Genomic DNA, 21168 nt, shown 5'->3' with positions numbered 1-21168 from the left:
TATTTTTTCCTGGTCTAGTTTTGGGCACTCATTAATCTACCTCTGCTTGCTCTTTCTGGATATTTTTAGTTCCAATGAATTTTATTTTCTTCTGTTTATTCCTTCTATCTGTTTTTCCCAATGCCTTGAAATTATCATGTAGCGTTCTCTTCTCCTTTCTATACTATATATTTTAATTTTAATCGTAGGTTCTTCCATTTTCCCGTAGTCTAGGTCCTTAACTTGCTTCTATTCTAGCTGTAAAAGGACCGTTTGTAACGCCTCTCTATTTTTGGCAATATCCTTTTGGATAGTGTGGGTACCATAAATACTATTTGCAATATTCAAGTGGACTGTGCGAAAAAGAACATATTGTTTTATTAAAGCATAATTCATGTGTTCATCTTTTCTTGTTTTATTTGAAAGTGCCAGCCGTAAAAACAAGTTCCCATTTTTTGCCTTTCACATTTTTGACCAAAGAGGAATTGCTATTTTGATCATTGCATAACATTATGTTCCTAATTCATCATCACAACCAAGGTGTCTTTAAACTGCTTTCCTTATTTTGTGATTGTCTCAATTATTAAGGTCCCCTATATGCAATAATTTCCCTTTCCTCTCGTCCCTCCTAATTTTAATTGATTGCCAAATTTATCAGAGTTTAAATACCAATCCATATTTACCCTCTGCCCAATCATATACTTTGATTAAGGTTCCTTTTCTTTGTAGAGCGTTCCTGATCTTCATCACAAGTAATTTTTCCTTCACTTAACTTCTTGTTGTTTCATCCATCGAAAAAACTACTCACTAAACCCGAATCGAACCTTAACATTACTGTCTATGTCTTGAATCAAGTAATAAAACAAAACAATATTGCCCAGCTAAGCAACCGGTAACCTTGTTGGCAACCATCCGCGCTCGGATCTACCTTGGTTTTTCATCCCGATTTTCTCATCGTTTGCAATAACTAATCTGTTTTCTGTTGTGTTAAAAACATCTTTTAACCATTCTTCCTACTTTATCCTACGATCTTGTGTTTTTCTAATTTTCTTTGACTTAATATATTATGGTGTACTTTGTCAAAAGCTTTTGCAAAGTCTAAAATAAACCACACAACATCTGTTTCCAATTTTTTCCTCCTGCTTTTCATATTTTTTTTTTGAAAAAAAATTTATGTTTCTCGACGGTGGGACTAACAGTTGGGTTTTTGTGTACTTTTTTCCTTTCCGGGTACCGAAAACCGTACCGTGTTGTCCTATCTTAAAAACAAATTATTTTTGTTTTCTGGGCTCAGTTCGTGGTCGCTGTCGCGGCGCGAAATATTATCCTTTAATAATCCATTATTTCTAATAGGTTTAAATGTACTAAAACACATACCAGTAGAATAAATAAAATAAAATAGAAGAAGGTCAGTAAACAACTGACCTCGGCATCACCCCAGCTCCCAAGAGGGTGTCGGTATGAACGCTATGGCCGAGTTGAGACCACTACCACGCAACCGCTTGCCAATAGAAATCTCCCCTCCCACTATATCCCCCAAAACTGACCCCAAAAATCCCCCAAGAGGGGTAGCCGACCCGACCCACAGAGTTGGGGCAGCAACTAACTACCTACTCCATCCCATGCTGGCCGACTGCTGCGCCTCTGGTGGCAGATCCTTTTCAGCTTAGCGGCGGCAGCGTATACACGTGCCCTTTTTTTTGCCCTTTTTTTGATCTGTGGTTTTTTTGTCGCCCTTTTTTACTGGATTTATCATATGCATGGAGCGTGCAGTCCATTGCAGCAGCTAAGTTAAGGTAATCAAGTGTTTATTGGCTATTGGGTTTTTTTTCCTTTCCCGGCCTTGGAGCCAGTATTTGCCGTTTTTTTTAGGGTTATAAATAATAATAAATACGTAAGCTCTCGGTTCGGTAAGCATGGTTCATGCCATCGTGGCGGGTTCGTTTCTGGGTCTTACCATACCCAGAAACCTTCCCTTACTTTTTTTTACGCTCTAATTGTTAGTTTTTATCCTAATTTAAATTTAGGGTTACAGCTAACGTGGGTTTTTAGGTTTCAGGTGTAATGGGCATGCATTCTTTTCTACTTGCGTAGGCCATCTTCCCATCCAGACCCACCCTAGCCTCAAACAGCTGCTTTAGGTATCGGCCCCTGGGGCCCGGCTTAGCTTTTGAGTGGTAAGACTTTCCTTTTCGGGTTCGGTTAGTCGTTACACCATTCCTGGATTTTTTTCTTACCTATTTCCTAGTTTATTTTATTTTTCTTTCTTTTACAGTTTAATGATTTTTTTGTTTAGTTAACATATTATGTTTTATGGTTAGGGTGTAGGCGGTCGGTCTGGCTTGCTTTCAAACGCTAGCCTAGGTTATGTCCTATTGGCTATTGGTCACATGTGCTTACCGCTCCATTCAGTTCCGGTTGCTTCTCTAAGCTATGCATTCTTACTGCTGATCAGGTTCGGTTGTGGTCTCCTAGGCTTTAATTGTTTGTCTTTGTATCTCTTGTTACCTCTGCCGTGGTCATACTACGTGATGCAACGGAGCATTCAGCCAGATTGCCTGTACCAGCTTCTCTTCTTCCCTTCCTACCCGCTCTTGTCCATAGGGCCGGGGGTGAGGGTTTGGTCTTGCCCCACAGCTCCAGCTCTACATTACCCAGGGCCTGCCTCCCTCTTCCCCCTTAGGCGGACGGGAGTAGGGGACTGGTACAGACCCAGGACTGGCTCCGAACCTCTCCCAAGCTTCTCTGGTCAACTCCTCGGAGATGGCTAAGGGGGGGTGGGGGGGAGACCTGGCCGTTTCCCCCCCCCCTCCGTACGTTACTCCGTCGCTACCGTTGCTAGCTCGAGTCTGTTTGCCCACTCATCCGCCCCTTTCCCACCTTACTGGGGCCTCTTTATGATGCTGGACCGGCGCTCCTCCATCCGCATTCCCGTGGGAAACAGGTGCTAGGTTTCCCAACCGGCCCTGGTCGGTGGTCGGGAGCTGGACTGGGCATACCAGTTGGTTCCTCCTTACTATCACTACCCGTTGCGCTGATATCGTGTCACGATCCGCCCGCCACCGCACCACGGACTTAGTCCGGTACGTCCAATGTTTTTATAGGTTTAAGTTTAAGTTTTTTTAGTTTTAATTTGTAAAACTATGTTCAAGTTTTAAAGTTTTAAGAAGCTACTTTAAACCTTCCCACTCCATTGCATGGGTTCACAACCGGATTCTCTCCGGGGTTATAGCCCTATTCAGGCGGTTAAGGGCGGGGTTAAATTTGGGGGGCCCTGCCCCAAAATTTTTTCCGCGCTACCGGCATGGCAACGGAGTTCTTTTAAAACCGCTTTTAGCCTGTAAGTGGATATCTTTTAGGTATGCTCATGTGTCTTTTCCCACTAAACAGACCACCAACTGTGAAGCAATCCGGGATGCAATGCCATGCTCCAGGACCCTGTGGGCATGAAGTCTGCCGGTTCCCATGCTCCATGCGCGAAGCTCCGCACAGGAACCTCCCCCGAACCTCCATCTTGGTATCACGAGACCTGCACAAATTTGCTGCATATCTGGCTGAGCCAGCTCTTAGGACGGGGTAAGTTTTATTCCAACACTCCGTTAGCCAATCCCTACAAGTTTTATAGTTCTTAAGTTTCGAATTTTAAGCTTAGTCCTTTAAACTTAAACAAATATTATATGGTATCTCCGCATCCTCTATAATTTTAAGTTAACCTTGTTTTAAGTTTAAATTTAAGTTAATCTTTAAAAAGGACTAACAACAGTAACCCTCTCTTCCAGGCTCCGGCTGTTTAGAGACACCGCGAACTAGAACAACCCTGGCGGGCCTGGGGGTCGGGTCCGGTTTTGGGAAGAACGCCGCCAAGGGTCAACCCTATATACTGGAGAAGAGGTTTGGTGGAGTCCCTGATCTTCCCCGGCGGCAAAGGTCAACGGGAACTAACGTCGACCCAGCAGACGGCTGGGCCCAGACTTAGTTGCGCTGATTCAGCAGCAGCTCGGCCGTCTTGCCTTGTTGGACTGATCCAGGCCAGGAGGACATCCTCGTCTAAGGTCGCCGAACGCTGGACCCCCTTAACATTGGACCGATGGTAGGTTTGTTGACGACCTGTTGGTCGAATAGGTGGAGTTACGTTGGACCCAAGGGCCCAAGTTGGCCTTTCCCTTGGGCCCGCCTGGAATGGATTCTTCTTCTCTCCTGCACAATCTCCAGCTTCCTTCCCAAGGCTTTTCGTACAGGAGCCGAGGATTTTTATACTTCCCTCCTGATGCTTCTGTTGAGACAATAAGGAGTCAAAGGCAAACGGGCAAACGGTAGTTAAAAACCTGAGTAAAGACGTCGTCGTCGTCCAAAAAGACGTCCGTCGGCGTCAAAAACATCTTCGCAAGTCTCCCAGGGCTACAAAACCCCGGGAGCAGAGAGGTCTAGAAGCTTCCTTTTTTTTCTTTTTTTTTGGGTCCGGCTCCAAATCTTCAAGGTAGTAGATCCATCCAAGAGGAGATCCACCACAATACTCCAGTGGAGTCCAACCGTTCCTTGTCCACTTCCGTTTGGTCCCTGTTCAGGAGCCTACCCGTCCACCCTCCGCAGCAGCTCCGGCTTTGTGGATCCCAATGCTTGGCCTGATGCAAACACATGGGGGATCTGGTTGGGCGTCTCTCAAAAGTAGTATTGGAAACAGATGTTTCTGCCCGAGTTGTCTGGATCGGATCAACCCTCCCGAGGACAACATAATCCCGGCCGACGTAAGCCAAGCTTCGCTAGCTACCCCCCTCCCCCACCTTTATCGGCACCAGGGGTAGCTCAGTTTGCCACCATATTGGACTCTCTGCCTCCGTTCAGCATGAACAAATCCCCTGGAGAGTGGCGTCATACGTCCCCCTTCCAAGACGGAACTTATCTCTATCCCCCCGGAATGGTGGAAACTCGAAGGGATCGAGGACTTCGCGCTTCTACCCGGAAGATCTCCAACCGACCGTTTCTCGGCTACGGGCCAGGCCTCCACCGCCCGCGGCCATGACGGCATGAGAAGATAACGGTCCCCTAAGAGAGACCAGGTCCCTCTATTCCACGGTGACCAGGCTCAAAGAGAATGGCTCAGGTGTGCTTAGCGGACACCTGGCGAACTTTCGTTCAAACCACTAAGATACAGCCATTTAAAGGAGGTCCAATTTAACAATCTTCACAATGGAAGAGGGTTTACTCCGCTTCCTTTCCTGACGAAGATTGGCTACGGTCACTATCCCAGCGGCCCAAAAGGGGGGACTCGTTACCGCAGCTAAAGGAAAGCGGACCCTACATCTCCTTTCTTTACTTCCTTTCGAACCGGAGATTTTGTGGGGAAGACCTTGCCCAAACCACTTTTTTTCTGGGGTGGGCAAACTCAAACCAGGACTGTGCTATGGAGCAGTTTGGTGAGAAGCTGCCTAGACTTCCAGATAGCCTTATTCAGGCAGAGTTTTGATTGCCAAGTCTAGGCTGGGACCAGGTCTCTCAAACCACCATGGCCATGGACTGAGGGTGGCTACCATTGCTTATGGTTCCGAGCCACTGTTCAAGCTAATCACCAAGTCACTGACTCAAAACGGTACAGTTACTGACTTGTTCGAGTTTGCCCTACGGCCAGAACAAAACTGTTCGAAAAACATGTCCTCCAAGAAGCGAACTATTTCGGCATGAACCGAATAACGTTTGCTTTCATCAAACATTCTGGGGAGCAGACCTCTTCCCAGATGACAATGGTAAAGGAGGTCCAGGCAGAGGCTACCAGGCTTAACCAAAGCCTTAAAAGTATCGTTGGGGTTCTCACGGCAAAGAGACGCCAAGATCAAGCTGTCAGGGGTGCAAGGGCCCAGAAGAAACCCAGCGTTTCCAGTTCCTTACCAAAAGAAACCAGCAACGGTTTTGCCCAGCCTGTTTCGGCCGTTCCGGGGTTGGTGCAGGGCAGCCCAACCCTTCTACCTCCAAGGCTCAAATCCACAGACCTATTTATGTGATTTCCCCCACCAGCCTCAACCTTCCCCTCTTACCGCTGTTCCCCTCCCCAGACCTTTCAACCAAGGGTTTCTCGAAAAAGACCAGGCCACTTTCAGAAGTATACCTCGCTCGGTAAGGGATGGCAGAGGTCAAGCGATCCCTTTCCGTCAGAAGAGGGATCGGGTAAGGGTCCCGTTAAGTAAGGAAAGGGAAAGCACTTCAGGGGGAGGCCGCGGCAAGGCTAACCCAACCATCAATGAGGCCAACTTCCTAGGTAGGAGGGAGGCTGTTTCTCTTCCGCCACCGGTGGGGATTCAGCAAATATGGGCACAAACAGCATTGTGTCCGAAAGGCCTGGGTTGGAGTTTGGGTGGGCGAATCCGCCCACCACCCAGACCTTTACCGCCAACGTTTCCATCCAAATGAATTGAACGGAGTATGCGGAGGATCCTCCTTCAAGAAAGGAGGCAATAGCGAGAGTCAACAGATTAAAATTTGCAAGGGGCGCTTTGTTCAGCGGTTTCCAAACAGAAAGGCTCACGAAAAAAAAGGGGGTAATCATTAGACGTTGTCCCGTTTAAATAAACTTGGCCGATTGCCTGCTGACAAGTTCAAGATGCCTCAACCATCTCCAGGGTGCGGCGGACCTTACTTCCCCGTGGGGCCGTCCACCACCTCTATTCGATCTTTAAACAGGACAGCATACTATCATACTCCCTATTGCAAGGACCACTTCGCCCTTATCTGGGCTTCAAGAATAGGAGATCAGGCATTCTCCTTCAAGGTAGTTCCCTTGCTGGTCCTGAACGTTGGCACCCAAGGGTGTTCACGGAAGTTGGCGGAAGTAGGTCCGGTCTAGTCCAACAACTGAGGTTCCGCAAGGGGAGGGATCATGGTAGTAGCGTATCTTCGACGATTGGTTAATTTGGGGGCTCCAACAGTCCGAGGAATGGTCGACAAAGCAACACTGAAAGTAAATCAAGTTCCTGGAATATCTAGGGTTTACAAGATAAACAGGACAAAATCGAGACTCACTCCGGAGTCAAACTTTGTCAGTGGCTGGGCATTCCAATGGCAATCTAATTCCTCCCGGTACTCTGGTCGATTCCATCAGCCAAGAGAAAAGAAAATAGCGAAGTCAGTAAAGCAATTTCTAGGATACCAAACTTGCTTCAAGGAGAAACCCTCCAGGAAAGGATTCTGGGTTCACTCCAACTTTGCCATCCCCCAGTGACAAACATCTTGATGAAGCCAAAACTGAAAAGACCATAACCCAGCAATCTGGAAGCTCACGAGCAAATGTCAGGTCCAGGGAAAACAAATTGACTGTTCAGTCCCACACAGATTCTGCGGAATCGTCCTACGCCCTTGGGCAAAAGTCAAGAACCATTGGGTCAAATCATCAGTAACCCCTTTCCAGTTTCCCCTCCTCCGGGGATTACCATCCACACGGGCGCTTCATCATTAAGCGGCTGTGGGGAGGTCTATTCTCAAAGGTTCCAAGAAGGTTCAAGGAACCTTGGTCACCCCAAGGTTCCGTCAGCTTCACATAAATGGTTAACTGGAAAGCTAAGTGGTGGCAGTGTTGTCCTTGGACTCTAAAAAAAAAAAAAAAAAAAAAAACGGTTAACGTCCCGCCCAAAGCAACTCCCACATAAAAGTGGCTAGTTTTTAGACAGCGCCAGTGGTAGTCCATTGTGGTAAACAGGGGAGGCTCCAAGTCACAGACATCTGAATTCATGTCCATGGTAGCCATCCTTCTCACCTCCCTCCCTGGCGGACCAAGTTCAGTTGGCCCGACCTCTCCTTTCCAACCTATATAGCTGGGGAGTGAGAAACGTCCATAGCAGAAATTGGCCTCTTATCCCGCATCAGTTTTTCCTCTGGAGTCGGTGAATGGTCACTGGACAACAGTTTCGTTTCCAATGGATTCTTAATCAGAGAAGTTCCAGGTCTTACAAGTGGATTCTTCTTCGCAATCCCAAGCGAAAACGCACAAAAAACTCCCCATGTTATGTTCGGCCCCCAAACCTGGACCCTCTTGGCCTTATGCCACGGACCCCGCCCTGGCCCTCGACTGGAACAACTGGGAGTAATATTTATGTCTTATTCCCTCCAAGTGGAATCTTCCTCCTGAAGGTTTTTGTTTTTTTTTTACTGAAACAAACCTCAGGGGACATTCAACGGGTCAAGTGGCTCTAGTAGCCCCGTGAGGACTGGCCGTAGAGCAAATTGGTATCCCCTAATTCTGGAACTGGTATCTTCGTCCTCTTTCGAATTCCCAATCCCAGGCTTCCCTCCCAGTCAGTCACAAACGAAGGACTTTGGTTCGTTCCTTCCTCCAGGAATTCCTCAAAACCCTAAACTTTAATGGATTTCATGCAAGTTTGTGTTTTTTGTTTTTACCAGCTAAAAAGGAGATGCGAATTTAGTGATCCCTCAAAAATATTCTCTTCTTGGACTCTGATAAAAGAGATTCAACCTTTTGAGACAGTTATGATGCTGCAGTTCCAAAAAGTTAGCGAAGAAAATTCCTGAGAGAAATCAGATATTAGAATCATGACAATCAATTCAAGCTATATCCCTTTTTTCTTAAGGTCTTTATTTGAAAAAGGGCTTAGCAGCTAGCACTTCTTTACGACAAAACAAGTCAGCCTTGAAAAAGATTTTTTCAATTCGGTTTCAATTATTAGACTTGACAGACTCCTACTTCTCGTCTATTCCCAAAGGCTTGTGCTAGACCTTAGACCAATTCTGTTAGGCCTACTGTCAGTGTACCATGGTTCTTAAATGATGTTGCCTGAAAGCTGGCTTCAAAAAGGAAACTGATTAATGGACAAACATGTTCAATTTATTAATTGCTCTTAATAAAAACTCATTTTTATTAAGGCGGTTGGCTTCAGGAGCTAGAACTTTCAGAAACTGGTCAGGGCATTTATCCAGGGATCCGGATCATGTTAGAAATTTCTTCCCACAGGGAAGTGCTACTTTTACTTTTCCCGGAACGTAGTTTTATAGCAAAGAAGTGAAGATCCTTTGATGAGGTGGGAACCATGGAAGGTTGTACCCCTTCCACAAGATATTTCTCTTTGCCCAGTATCGACCTTACGAGCCTTTCTGTCCAGGACCTCCTCATCCTCATCGGGTCCTCTCTTTAAGAGAGAAAAAGGTGGTACTTTATCTATTAAAGGCATCAGGCAGCAGATCCTGTACTTTATTAAGCAAGCCAATCCTGACTCCTTCCCTAAAGCACATGATGTCAGGGCAGTAGCCACCTCAATTAACTATTTCCAGCATATGAATTTCGATGACTTGAAAAAATATACTGGATGGAAATCGCCGACAGTATTTAAACGTCATTACTTAAAGTCTTTGGAAGCTCTGAAATTTTCAGCAGTAGCGGCGGGTAACATAGTTTCCCCCGACTCTGCTTAATCTTTAGTAGAAGATCCAGTCCTCCTTTCTACCTGCCTCACCCAACAGTTCGTCTATACCTGCCATGTTCATCTACGTTTACCTTGAGTCTTAGCTGCTCTTATGATGGTCTAGTGGGTGCCCCTTATTTTTTTGCTAGGGTCACTCACAATTGATTGTATATAATGATCTCTGGGATGTGATCCCCTTATTTTTATGCTAGGGGACACATAGTATTTACAATGATTACGGGTTTTGTATATTAAGTCATATACATTCCTTTTTATATTATTATTGAAGTTTGTTCTATTTTAATTATTGTTATAATTGCTTTGAGTTCTTTGTACATAATATCTATACACAGATACTGATTTCAACATATATTCCATGTAAACCCTGTATATATGTTAAATTTAAGTTAATTTTAAGAAATATTATTAGTATTAAGTTAAATTTAAGTAATATTTCTGTTTTGTATCAGTGTGTATATGTATATTTATTGGCAATTATATTTCTTTATTTTATGTTTTATCTTTTATTTGAGACCCTTTTTTTGTCTTTTGTTTTTATTTTTACAATCTTGTGCTATTTCTCTGGTACGATTTCGCGCAGCGACACGAACTGAGCCCAGAAAAGGGATTTTGACGTAAGGAAAATCTATTTCTGGCGATTGGTTCGTGTCGCCAGCGAAATCCCGCCCTGCCCATCCCATCGCTCAAGATTGTCTGCTAACTTCAGGATGGCCACCAAGAGGCGCAGCAGTCGGCAGCATGGGATGGAGTAGTAGTAGTTGCTGCCCACTCTGTGGGTCGGCTCCCCTCTTGTGGGGATTTTGTAGTGGGAGATTTCTATTTGGTCAAGCGCTTCGTGGGTAGTGGTCTCACTCGCCATAGTGTTCATTACCGACACCCTCTTGGAGGGTGAGCGAGTCAGCTTATACTGACCTTTTCTTTATTTAGTTTATTCTCTGGTATGTGTTAGTACATTTACCTTAGAAATAATGGATAAAGGATATTTCCGCTGGCGACACGAACCAATAACCTTTGCCAGAAAGTAGATTTTTCCTTACGTCAAAATCCTTTTTTATTAAATGTTTCATAATATTTTTCTTCATACCCTTTCATACACTTTCATAATATGTGATGTTAGACTCACAGGCCTATAATTACTTGCCTCTAGTCTTGATCCACTTTTTGAAAGTAGGGGCGGTGATATATGCTAATTTTGTGCTCATCATAAAATCTTGCCTGTATCTACACTTTGTGCTTAATAATATTGCAAGTGGCTTTGCGATAGAATGAACTACTTTCTTTAACAAAATAGCAGGGACTCCATCCGGCCCTGCAGCAGCTCCATTTTTTAATTTCATTAATTGCCTGCACAATATCAGCTTCATTAATTTCTATGTCAGCTAAATATTCACTATTTTCTTCCCTTAACTTCTATATCATTATCTTCATTATCTATTCTAGGGGTGTGAATTCTCTCTTATATCGTTCTGCCAGTATGTTTGCAAATTTCCTTTTTTTCATTCGTTAATCTCCCTTCAATTCTCAGAGGGCCTATTTCATTTCTTCTTTTATTCATCTTCTTCGCATATGAGTTATAATAGTTTGGGGTTTTGCTTGATATTTAATAGGGTTTTTCTTCCAAGTCCCGTTTTTCATTTTCTTTTGATTGTATAATCTTTTGTTCTGCATTTTCTATCTTACTTTTTTCTTTTAGTTCTATAACTTTCCATGCATTTTTTTCTTTGCAAGACCTTTTTCCACTTTTGTTCTGATTTTCTGGAACAGATCTTCTGTCTCTTGGTATGCATTGAATGATGTTTACTTTTCTTCTTCGTATATATTTTTCCACCTCTTTTCTCCAATATTTTTATATAATATCTCCGTATTTACCCTTCATGTCATCACTTACGAAAATGTTATCCCAATCTTTGTTTAATTCTTCATTAATTTTCTGACCATTTATATTTTTACTGTAGAAGTTGTATTTTCCATATCCTTCCCACTTTTTTCATTTCTTGCTTATCTCTATTTTCACTTGCTTTTGGAATGAACTGTTAATTCTATGACATTATGGTCTGAAATACTCGCATTATAAACTATTATTTCTTTAACATAATTCATCTCGTTCACAAATACTAGGTCTAAAGTATTTTTCCTTTCTTGTGGCAGTGATTTATTTGTTGAATGTTGATTCTAGTAGCATATCTAATAGCTTTTCAAATTGCCTCTTATCTTCTGCACTACTATTACTCTCTTTTTTTATATGTATAAGTACAACCACAATCTCCTATTCGTTCTTTCCATTCTACGAAAGGAAAGTTGAAGTCACCAGATAGGAGAATAGTCCAGTCCTTGTGATTTCTACATATATCATCCAATTTTTCAATTATTAAGTCAAACTCTTTAGTATTAGGAGGTCTATATATTACTATGTTCATCAATTTTTCAGATTCAAATTCTCCTACCGCTATTAGTTCACATTCTGAGTTACTATATTTCTCATATATTTTTCCTTGTTTTTTGTCTTTCCCATATATTGCGGTTCCCCCTTGATTCCTCTATCATGATCTATAAGTTTGGAACCCTTTTATTTGATCATCATTCCCAGTCTCTTGGGAATACCAGGTTTTCACTTATATTCATTATATCTATTTTCTTTTCTTTTCATTTTGGGTTAGTTCTTCTAAGTACTCTATTTTTCTTTTTGAGTTACTCGTAACTAAACCCTGCGCATTCATCACTATGATGGTTTGCGTGTTTTCTCCTTCATTTAATACTGGTAGTAATAAGGATTTTCCCATGTCTCTTTCCTGTTCTGGTATGTTGTTCTTTTTTTCATTTCCAGAAATTCTGACATTAAAAAATCCAACTTTTCCATAATATTTGATCTTCCTTCATCATAATTATTCATTTTGTGTCTGAATCTGCAATTTTCTCCGTTTCTGCAATATCCTCTTGCATAATAAATACAGTTATTATCTCTTGAGTAGAATTTCGGAGCTGATGCTTTGAAATTTTTTGCTGAACCACCTCTGCATATCTCATTGGTGGTTTGTTTGCTTTTCTTTTCTCTTTTACCTGATATTCTTGATTTCTCTCTTTATTTGTTTCTTTCTTTTATTATTTTGGATTTTATTACTTGGTTGGTTATTTATTTGATTATGATTCATGGCTACAGGGTGCTATATTTGCATTTTTTTGTCGAACTTACATCCTTTTCCTTCTTTTAGGGTTTTTTTGGTTTTTACATATTTTTGATGCAGATCTCTGCAATCATCCCCATATCCATCTAAGTATGCACATTTACCATATATTTCATAGTTTTGACATATCTTAGGATGTTTGTAGTAACATCTTTCTCCAAATCTGCAATTCCCTCTTTTCAAAAGGTTGCAGATTTTGTGTCTTTCTTGTCTATTTTTTCCTCTTTCCGTCATTGTGTAGATTCTGGTAGAGCCTCTTCGGGATTTGCTTTTCTGTTGTCATATCGTAATTTATTTCTTCGTAGGTATGCTGCTTTATTGCCTCATATGTAGTATCATGAGTATCTCTGCATCCATACTTTTTATCTTGTTCTTTGTTTTCCTTATTTTTTTCTGTCATTTCATTTTTGTTTACTTCTCTTCCGTTTTCCTCTTCTTCTTTTTCTTCTTCTTTCTTCCTCTCCTCTTCTTCTTCTCATCTCATATTTGTACATTCAAATCTTGATTTAATAACATTGTCTATCCATGATAGACATGTTGAACAAAAAATTCTTGTATCTTTTCTCAAATCTTGTATTACCTCAGCACACTGTGGATGGGTCGGAATGTTGCATGCAGCACATTTTCTGATTAGGTTTTTGTGATTGACTATGCTATACCAAACCTTACACCAGTTTGCATGCTTTTGGCATTCTTTTTCCTCCTAATGCATCAAATTAGGATATTCACAAGATTCACCTTATTCATTTTCTTTGTCGGAATATGTTGGTTTTATGTATATTTTCTTTATGAGTCTCTTGACCACTTGGATTTTATTTGGAACTTCTTCAATTATTTTCAAGATGTTTCATTAGATTTGTTCCAGTTTGAAGGATTATATCCTCAATATATCTATGAATGCTTTTGTATCTTTTGGTTAGGACTGTTGCTGATTTCATAGATGAGAAATGCCAGTTCCCTTCCTGCTACCTCATCGTATTGAGAGAGAGAGAGAGAGAGAGAGAGAGAGAGAGAGGAAAGAGACGGGCGAGAGAGAGAGAGAGAGAGAGAGGAGAGTGTTTATCTCTCTCTATTTATAACGCTTTCCAGCGAAAGAGAGGGAGGAAGTTACCACTATGTATGACACATTATTATCTTGTGGGGCAAAAGAGAGAGAGAGAGAGAGAGAGAGAGAGAGAGAGAGAGAGAGAGAGAGAGAGAGAGAGAGAGAGTTAACCTTAATTAAAAGTGACATGGATAGATTAGTACGTATTGTATTTCTTTAAAATACTATGACATATGAATTTTGTAATTACAGTTATTATTAATTATTATTATTATTGAAAGTATTAAAAACAAATAGTACAAGTACATAAAAATCTCGAGTCTCAGTAAATGAGAGAGAAGAGAAGAGAGGATAGAGAGAGAGAGAGAGGAGAAGAGATTGGAGGGGGAGGGAGGGGAAGGAGAGAGAGAGAGAGGAGAGAGAGACGAGAGATAGAGAGAGAGGGGGGGGTGGGAATGTCAGGACCACGTGATTGCAACACTGCAGCTCTCCCCAGCTCTTCCCCCTCCTGGCTGTCACAGAACTTGATATATAGCTGACAGTTTTAGTACCTGCATCTCGAAAAAGGTTACTGGAAGTTACTTCAAGAAGACTGGGATTTCCTTCATTCTTCCATAATTTTTTAAATATAAGCTAAAATCTTACTAATTCACTATGGTATTTTCTTTAATGAATTGATATTATTGCTGTATAAATTAATATTGATATTTGAAAATAGTAAATAATTTATTTATCATACTTAAAAACATACATCTTTGTAGTAGAGAGAGAGAGAGAGAGAGAGAGAGAGAGAGAGAGAGAGAAGGAATTTATAGTGATTTATTTTGTTGACTACCAAAGAGAGAGAGAGAGAGAATTATAGTGATTATTTTTGTTGGAAAATACAAAGAGAGAGAGAGAGAGAAACTGTGCTAAACTATAAAGGATTCTTATCTTATCATAGTATGTGTTTTTTAAAAGCGTCGTAAACTCGGAGCATTGGAAGCGTCAGCGTCGTAACCTCGGAACAAGCGTCGTAACCCAGGGCGGATTTTTCAATGAATATTTAAGAAAAAGCGTTGTAACCTCGGAACGTCGTAAGCCGGACCTGTCGTAACCCGGTGACTGCCTGTATATGTAATTTCAAAGTCATCATAAACATTAGTACCCATAAAGATATATGTCTACATACATACTTGTAACCATTCCAGCCAAACAGAGAGAGAGAGAGAGAGAGAGAGAGAGAGAGAGAGAGAGAGAGAGAGAGAGAGAGAGAGAGAGATACTACTACTTTGACATATCTTGTGTTGGGCAAGAGAGAGAGTGAGTTTATCTCTTTAATCTCTAAGGAATATTAATCTATTTGTCTTTAATAGCAACTGACAACAACAAAATTTATATGTGTTTTGTCTCCCAGAGATGTAGTACCTTTACTAGCATTTTGAAAACACTATGAACAAACACACACTGTGCATATGTGTTAATACCAATTGGTTAAAGAGACTCAAATTAGCAGCATGTATCTTTTCCTGAGAGAGAGTGTGAGAGATATTTTTCAGCATCTCCTTTGATGCCAAGTTGACAACACATGGACCCACTAAGTTGGCAACACTGACCATCCCACACTTGCTGTTAGGTTTCTTGACATTTCTGATAGGCTCACCCCCCCCCCCCCCCCCCCCCCCCCCCTCTCTCTCTCTCTCTCCAAGTCTGTTAGCAAAAAGATTGAGGTTTTATTTATTTTTACATAATTTATTGATTTATAAACTAAAATCTTACTAATTCACTATATATAGTATTTTCTTTAATGAATTGAATTTATTGCTGTTTACATTAATGTTAATATTTGAAAATAAGAAAATAATTTATTTATCATACAAATAACATACATCTCAGTAAGAGAGAGAGAGAGAGAGAATGATTATTTTTATCATTTAAATATTAATCTTATTATTGATATAGTATTAATCAGTATTAATATTTGGAAATTAGTAAATCATTTTTGTATCATAAAAATGTAATATTTAGTCATGACCATCAATAAGAAAATAGTAATGTTTCTGCACTTTTTGAGATATGCCAAAGGTTTGTCTGTTGCTGCCATCAAAAGTTATAAATCCAAGCTGTCCTCTGTACTAAGGATGTTATGAAAGATATTGACTTATGCATTTCAGCGGGAAATGCTGAAACTTACACAAAAGCCACACTAATGGAACCTGGATGTGGTCTTAAAACACCTCAGAGTCCCTCCTTTCGAACGCCTGAGAGGCTTCTGTCAAGGCCTCTTCTTTGAAGACACCCTTTCTGGCGGCCTTGGCTTCAGCCAAAAGATCAAGTAAATTAAATATAGCCGATATCATCATTGGTACTGCAGTAGAACTGGCTTTTATGGCTTCCTTTCATGCTACGTATGATGTCAAGGCAAAGGCTTTTCCAAGAATTTTCTCTATCCCCTCTGTAGAAACTTAACTCCTGGGGAAGAAGAGTCACTTTTATGCCCTCTTATGCCCTTTTAGGACTTTAAGGGTTTATGTCCCGTCTTAAACCGTTAAGGAAGCAGTGTAGGAACTTTTATTTTTTATTTTTTTTTTTTTTTTTGCACTGCTAGGAATCCTGAGGTTCCTATGTTTTAATGTGCCAAGCCTTACTGCATGAAGTCTTTAATCCTGGAAGCACACCATTCATTTTCGCTAGAGGATTGTTCCCTATTGAAGGTGAAACCGTACAATATCAGAGCAGTGGCTATATATATGTATTAGTTTTTATAAGCACCCCCTTTGAGATAGTGTAGTTTTGGCAGTGCAGTATGGAGAGTACTCAAGGGGCATGGAGATCCAGTATGAAGACTGCCATACACTAGCACCTATAGTTTTGTATGGGAAGATTATCTGGGAGATTATCCTGGGTATGTGGGGAATAGTATCTAAGTTCATACATGGTAATATCTTACTATTCATTTGTTTTATTTATTATGCTTACATAAAGGCGAGCAAAGTTTTCCATATAGTAAGTAATGTGTGATTTTGTTGCAGAGCCATTGCTCCTTTTTAGAGAAAGCTACCTTTTGATTAAGTAGTATCATTTTTTCTTGGTCCTTGTTAGGTAGGTGGTAATTCTTTAAGGATCTTGGTTTAGTTGTAGTTGTAGCTCTTTGGGACACAGAGGCCTAACTTGCCTTACTGCATTACATGGTCATCAACCAATGGCAATATTCAGGGTTAAATGCCTTACTTGTGTGTGTCTCTCATGTATTTATTTCAGATATGGAAGAATTTATATTACTGATAGGTTTTAGTTTCAGTAAATTTCTGAATTCATTTTACATATGTTTTCAGAATACTGGAGTGCAGTGACTTGGCCATTATCAGTGGATCATGTGATCCCTTTGCCACAGTTACAATGTTATATAGCAATGGAAAGCAAGAAGCCAAACGAACAAAAGTTAAAAAAAAAACAACTTCGCCACATTTTGATGAAGTATTTATATTTGAGGTAAGTTTGTTCACTTTTTACTTTAAATGTTACCAAGTATGAAAGTTTTCGAAAGGACATAACATCATTAGTTCATGGTTTGAATACATTGGTATTGCAGAAGCCAGGTACTATGTTGTACCTCCATTGGTATTTAAATTTAACAGACAGTTGGGTTGTCTGGCCTTCTAATAAGTAACTAAATCCACCAAGTAAGACAAAAGACCCAAGACTGGGAATATAGGCTACATGATACCCTAGAACCAGTGTAGCAGTCACATGAAAATCTCCTCTCATTCTTCTTCTCTCTTGTTATGTAGCGCTATTTCATTAAAAGTTGGTAGGAGTTTTGTGAGCCAGTATATTATTTAATAATGAATGCAGCAGTATAGACAGGAATAAGCAAATTTTGAATGTACCACATTTGACAGCGTAAAATATATCTCCGGGTTCTTATATGCAAATTTTAGGTAGTATCTGGTAGGTTAATGTTTACCCAGATACTGTAGTGTAGACTACAAGAATTTTTTACGTAGCCAAACTTTGTAATACATACTTGTAATACTACTGTGATATTACAAGTTTACTAATTTATCATTATGAGTGTTATCCTTCTAAAATGCCATTATATAATTCCTACCATCTTAACCCCTTCTTTACCGGGTGGGTGAGCAGAATGTAAACATTGTGTTCGCTGCCGATCCGAATCTCTCGCTAGTGTCCCTTGTACAAGGGACACTGGTGGTCGGTGAGAAAACTACAGTCTTGAATAGAAATTCGGTCTTATAGAATGTTGGTATATCCACCTGGAACATGCACATAGAGTATTATCAAAATAGAACAGTAAATAAGCACGAATAACAAGAAAAGAGCAACACTAAAGCGAAAGCCCTGCCGATAAATATGGAAATCGCAAATGTTATAGTAGTATATCTCTCATAAATTGGTCGCTGTCGATTTCTACGTTTTTTAAGATTAGTTTCATCACAGAAAACAACTTTAGGGGTATCAGGGGTATCTAAACTAATTTTTCAAGTTTCTTGTCCTCAGAAAAAATTGCTTTTTTGCTTTTTCTCTGGTTTGGTTTTTTATATATAAAGTTACTATTAAGGCTTTATTTTTACCTTCATTTATCTGGTTTTCATATCTTTTATTTGTAAAATGTAATAAGTGAATAAATAAATAAATAAATACAGTAAATGATGGTGCAACTGGTTTTATACTTGGGTAGAAGTTATTTCATGTTTACGCTTGTCTGGTTTTGTGATTTTTTGTTGAGACGCAGTTCATTGTCACCTACACACTACTATAAACAGTAATAATATTTTTTTGGGTTCATCATACGTCTGGCATCGTGTCATACTGTTTATTTTGCTCCAAACTCTTCAAACCGAAATTACAGAATGATTGGAAGTCCCTATCTGAAAAGAGGAGTTTTAGTGGTACTCTTCGTACCACCTTTATGCACCTGGGCGGTGTAGTAGACTTGAATGGTGGTACCCGCCTACCTCCAAACAAACTATCGGTAATGAAGAGGTTAAACCTAACATTATCCTGGGCTCACCCAACTTCAGTGGTAGTGTGAAGAGTGCTCAAATCTATATAGCAGGTCACATATATACTACACACATTGATGCAGTAGACAGCAAACACATATGCACTGAAACTCACTCTCTCTCTCTCTCTCTCTCTCTCTCTCTCTCTCTCTCTCTCTCTCTCTCTCTCTCTCTCTCTCTCTCTCTCTCTCTCTCTCTCTCTCTCTCTCTCTCTCTCTCTCTCTCTCATTATTTTAAGTAAAGCATAAGACCTTTTGATAAATAAAATACAGATATAGGTAAATAAATGCACATAAAGTGTATAGTTTACCTTAGCGTGATATTCATGTGTGCCTGCACACATTTCTTATCAAATACATTTTTTATATATATGTGATTTACCCAGTAATTATATTTCCATAGTTTTCACACTTATGGCAGCTTAAATTAGAATTTCACATGTACCACTCCGATTGCTCAGTCTAGGTATATAGTGGTGTCCCCCAGTGGCAATACTAGGAATGACAGCTAATCACTTCAGTCTGTTTTCTGCCTCACATGACAAAACATCGAGTGCTTACAGCATCCTGTTCTTATTTTCTGGTTATATCACCAGATTTCGGTAGTGTTACGCAACCATCTGAATGCATTTCATAGCCTTCGAGCAGGATGAGTCTTGTCTTTTGTTTATTTTATTCAAACTGTCATTAAGCCAGATACCCGCTGTCTCCGGGAATAATAATTGCCTTGTAAATAGTTCGTGAATGTATCACTATTCAAGTAGACCAAATACCTTTGCATATGTTGTTTACTTACCGGGCTTAGGCTATGTGCAAATCTTTGCCATAAGTAATCTTGTTGTTATGTCATTCCTTTAAACCAAACTTTTGTTTTTAAATTTGTTCATGAAACTTACTTGGCAGATATATATATAGCTGTATTCTCCGAAGTCCGACAGAATTTCAAAACTTGCGGCACACGCAGTGGGCGGCCAGGTGTAGTACCCATTCCGCCGCTGTGGAGGCGGATATCAGGAACCATTCCCATTTTCTATTCATATTTTTTCTGTCGCCGGTCGGTAAACACCTGTTTACAGACCTCCGCCCAGGATTTTTGGATTTTGACTCGTTATAAGTATCTGGATTGACTTTTGGTTTTGACTCTGGATTGTTGGATTGGCATACGCGATAGTGGACTGTTTTTGGATTTTGGATTGGCTTTTCTATGAACGTGATGTCGGGATCAAGTTCAGTGAGCTTCCGAGTGTGTGTGAGAAGTGATTGCAAGGTGAGGCTACCGAAATCATCGGTAGACCCCCACACAGTATGTATGGGGTGTAGGGGGCATGTTTGTTTGCTGGTTGATCGTTGCATTGAATGCAAAAGTTTGACTGAGGATGAATGGAAGGTGTATGAATCCTATCGCCGTAAGTTGGAGCGCGATAGGATCAGGAGGGCTTCCTCCAAGAGCGGTTCTACGAAAGGTAAGGGAAGTAACATTTCTCCTATTCTAACACCAGTAGAATTTGCTTCACTAATCCTGTGTTGTTGCCTGAGGGCCCTAGTTCTGTGTCTGGAGAAGGTAATGCCCTTTCTCTGATTCTAGAGTCATTACGCACTCTAGAGTCCAAAGTGTTGGCCCTTGAAAACGGCTCGAGTAAAGTGTGTGATCGTGCCCCTAGTGTTGTGGAGGGGGCGTCAGATCGGCCCCATAATGCCTCTAGGTCTAGACCTCTGTCGGACTCCCAGAACTCAGGGAGTGGGCATGTCGAAAGCCGCAAGAGGGTTACGGGGGCTCCCCACCGATCTGGCGTCCCTTCGGCAGGACCTGTTGCTACTTCCCAGGCTGCCAAGGAGCGTGCTCAGGCTCGCATCTTAAGGACTGTTTTTGTCGTCCTCCGAGGCGCCCTCCCCGCGCAAGGGGTTTGGAGCGCTCGGAGTGACTCGCGTCCGTTGAAAAGGACTTTTCCTAGGGAGGACTTTGACGTACGTCCCCTCTCTCCGCTCTCGTTGCGGTCTTCGCCTGCGTCGTATGACGCGTTTCCTCCTCAGAAGAGAGGTAGGACGTCGTCCGAGGACGACGCTGAGAAGCGCTTCTCTCGCGCCTCGGAGAGGCAGGTTGCTGTACCTTTGAGAAGGAAGGAGGCGTCCCCCCGCCCCTTGTCTTCTCGCAGGCGCAGCCCTTCACCTCCTCTCGGTTCTTCACCTACGAAGAGTATTCTTGCGTCGCTTCAAGACCAATTGTCGGCCTTAATGGCTCGGAAGACTCGCCCAGCAGCAGTTGAGCCTAAACGTAGGAAGGACGCTAGACTGCCTGTCAAGAGGACGAGGCAGTCTCTTCTCCGTCTCCTCGTTCGTCTCTGTCTCCGCCCGCACGTCAGGACGCCTTTGAGGACGCTCGACAGGACGCCTTGGAGGACGCTTTTGAAGACGCTCAGAAGGACGCTTTGAAGACTATCGTCGGGATGTTTTTGCTTGACGCTTTGCCTGTGGAGAAGGCTTTCGAGAGCGCTCAGAAGGACGCTTTGAAAGCGAAAGCTGGACGCTTGAGCGTGA

General features: G+C 41.5%; 1 protein-coding gene across 1 annotated transcript in view; it reads left to right on the top strand.

Moving 5' to 3' along the window:
- LOC135206036 (ras GTPase-activating protein 3-like) overlaps window positions 1-21168 on the top strand; it is a gene marked incomplete in the record, with an annotated part of 518306 nt that overhangs the window by 93000 nt on the left and 404138 nt on the right. The window contains 1 exon segment of the mRNA XM_064237213.1: window positions 16943-17099. Coding sequence (XP_064093283.1) covers window positions 16943-17099 — 157 coding nt within the window.

The sequence above is a fragment of the Macrobrachium nipponense genome, chromosome 11 (genome assembly GCF_015104395.2).
Source record: "Macrobrachium nipponense isolate FS-2020 chromosome 11, ASM1510439v2, whole genome shotgun sequence".
In the NCBI taxonomy this organism is placed as follows: domain Eukaryota; kingdom Metazoa; phylum Arthropoda; class Malacostraca; order Decapoda; family Palaemonidae; genus Macrobrachium; species Macrobrachium nipponense.
Note: the sequence above shows the minus strand (reverse complement) of the source record. Positions and strands in the feature narration are given on the sequence as shown.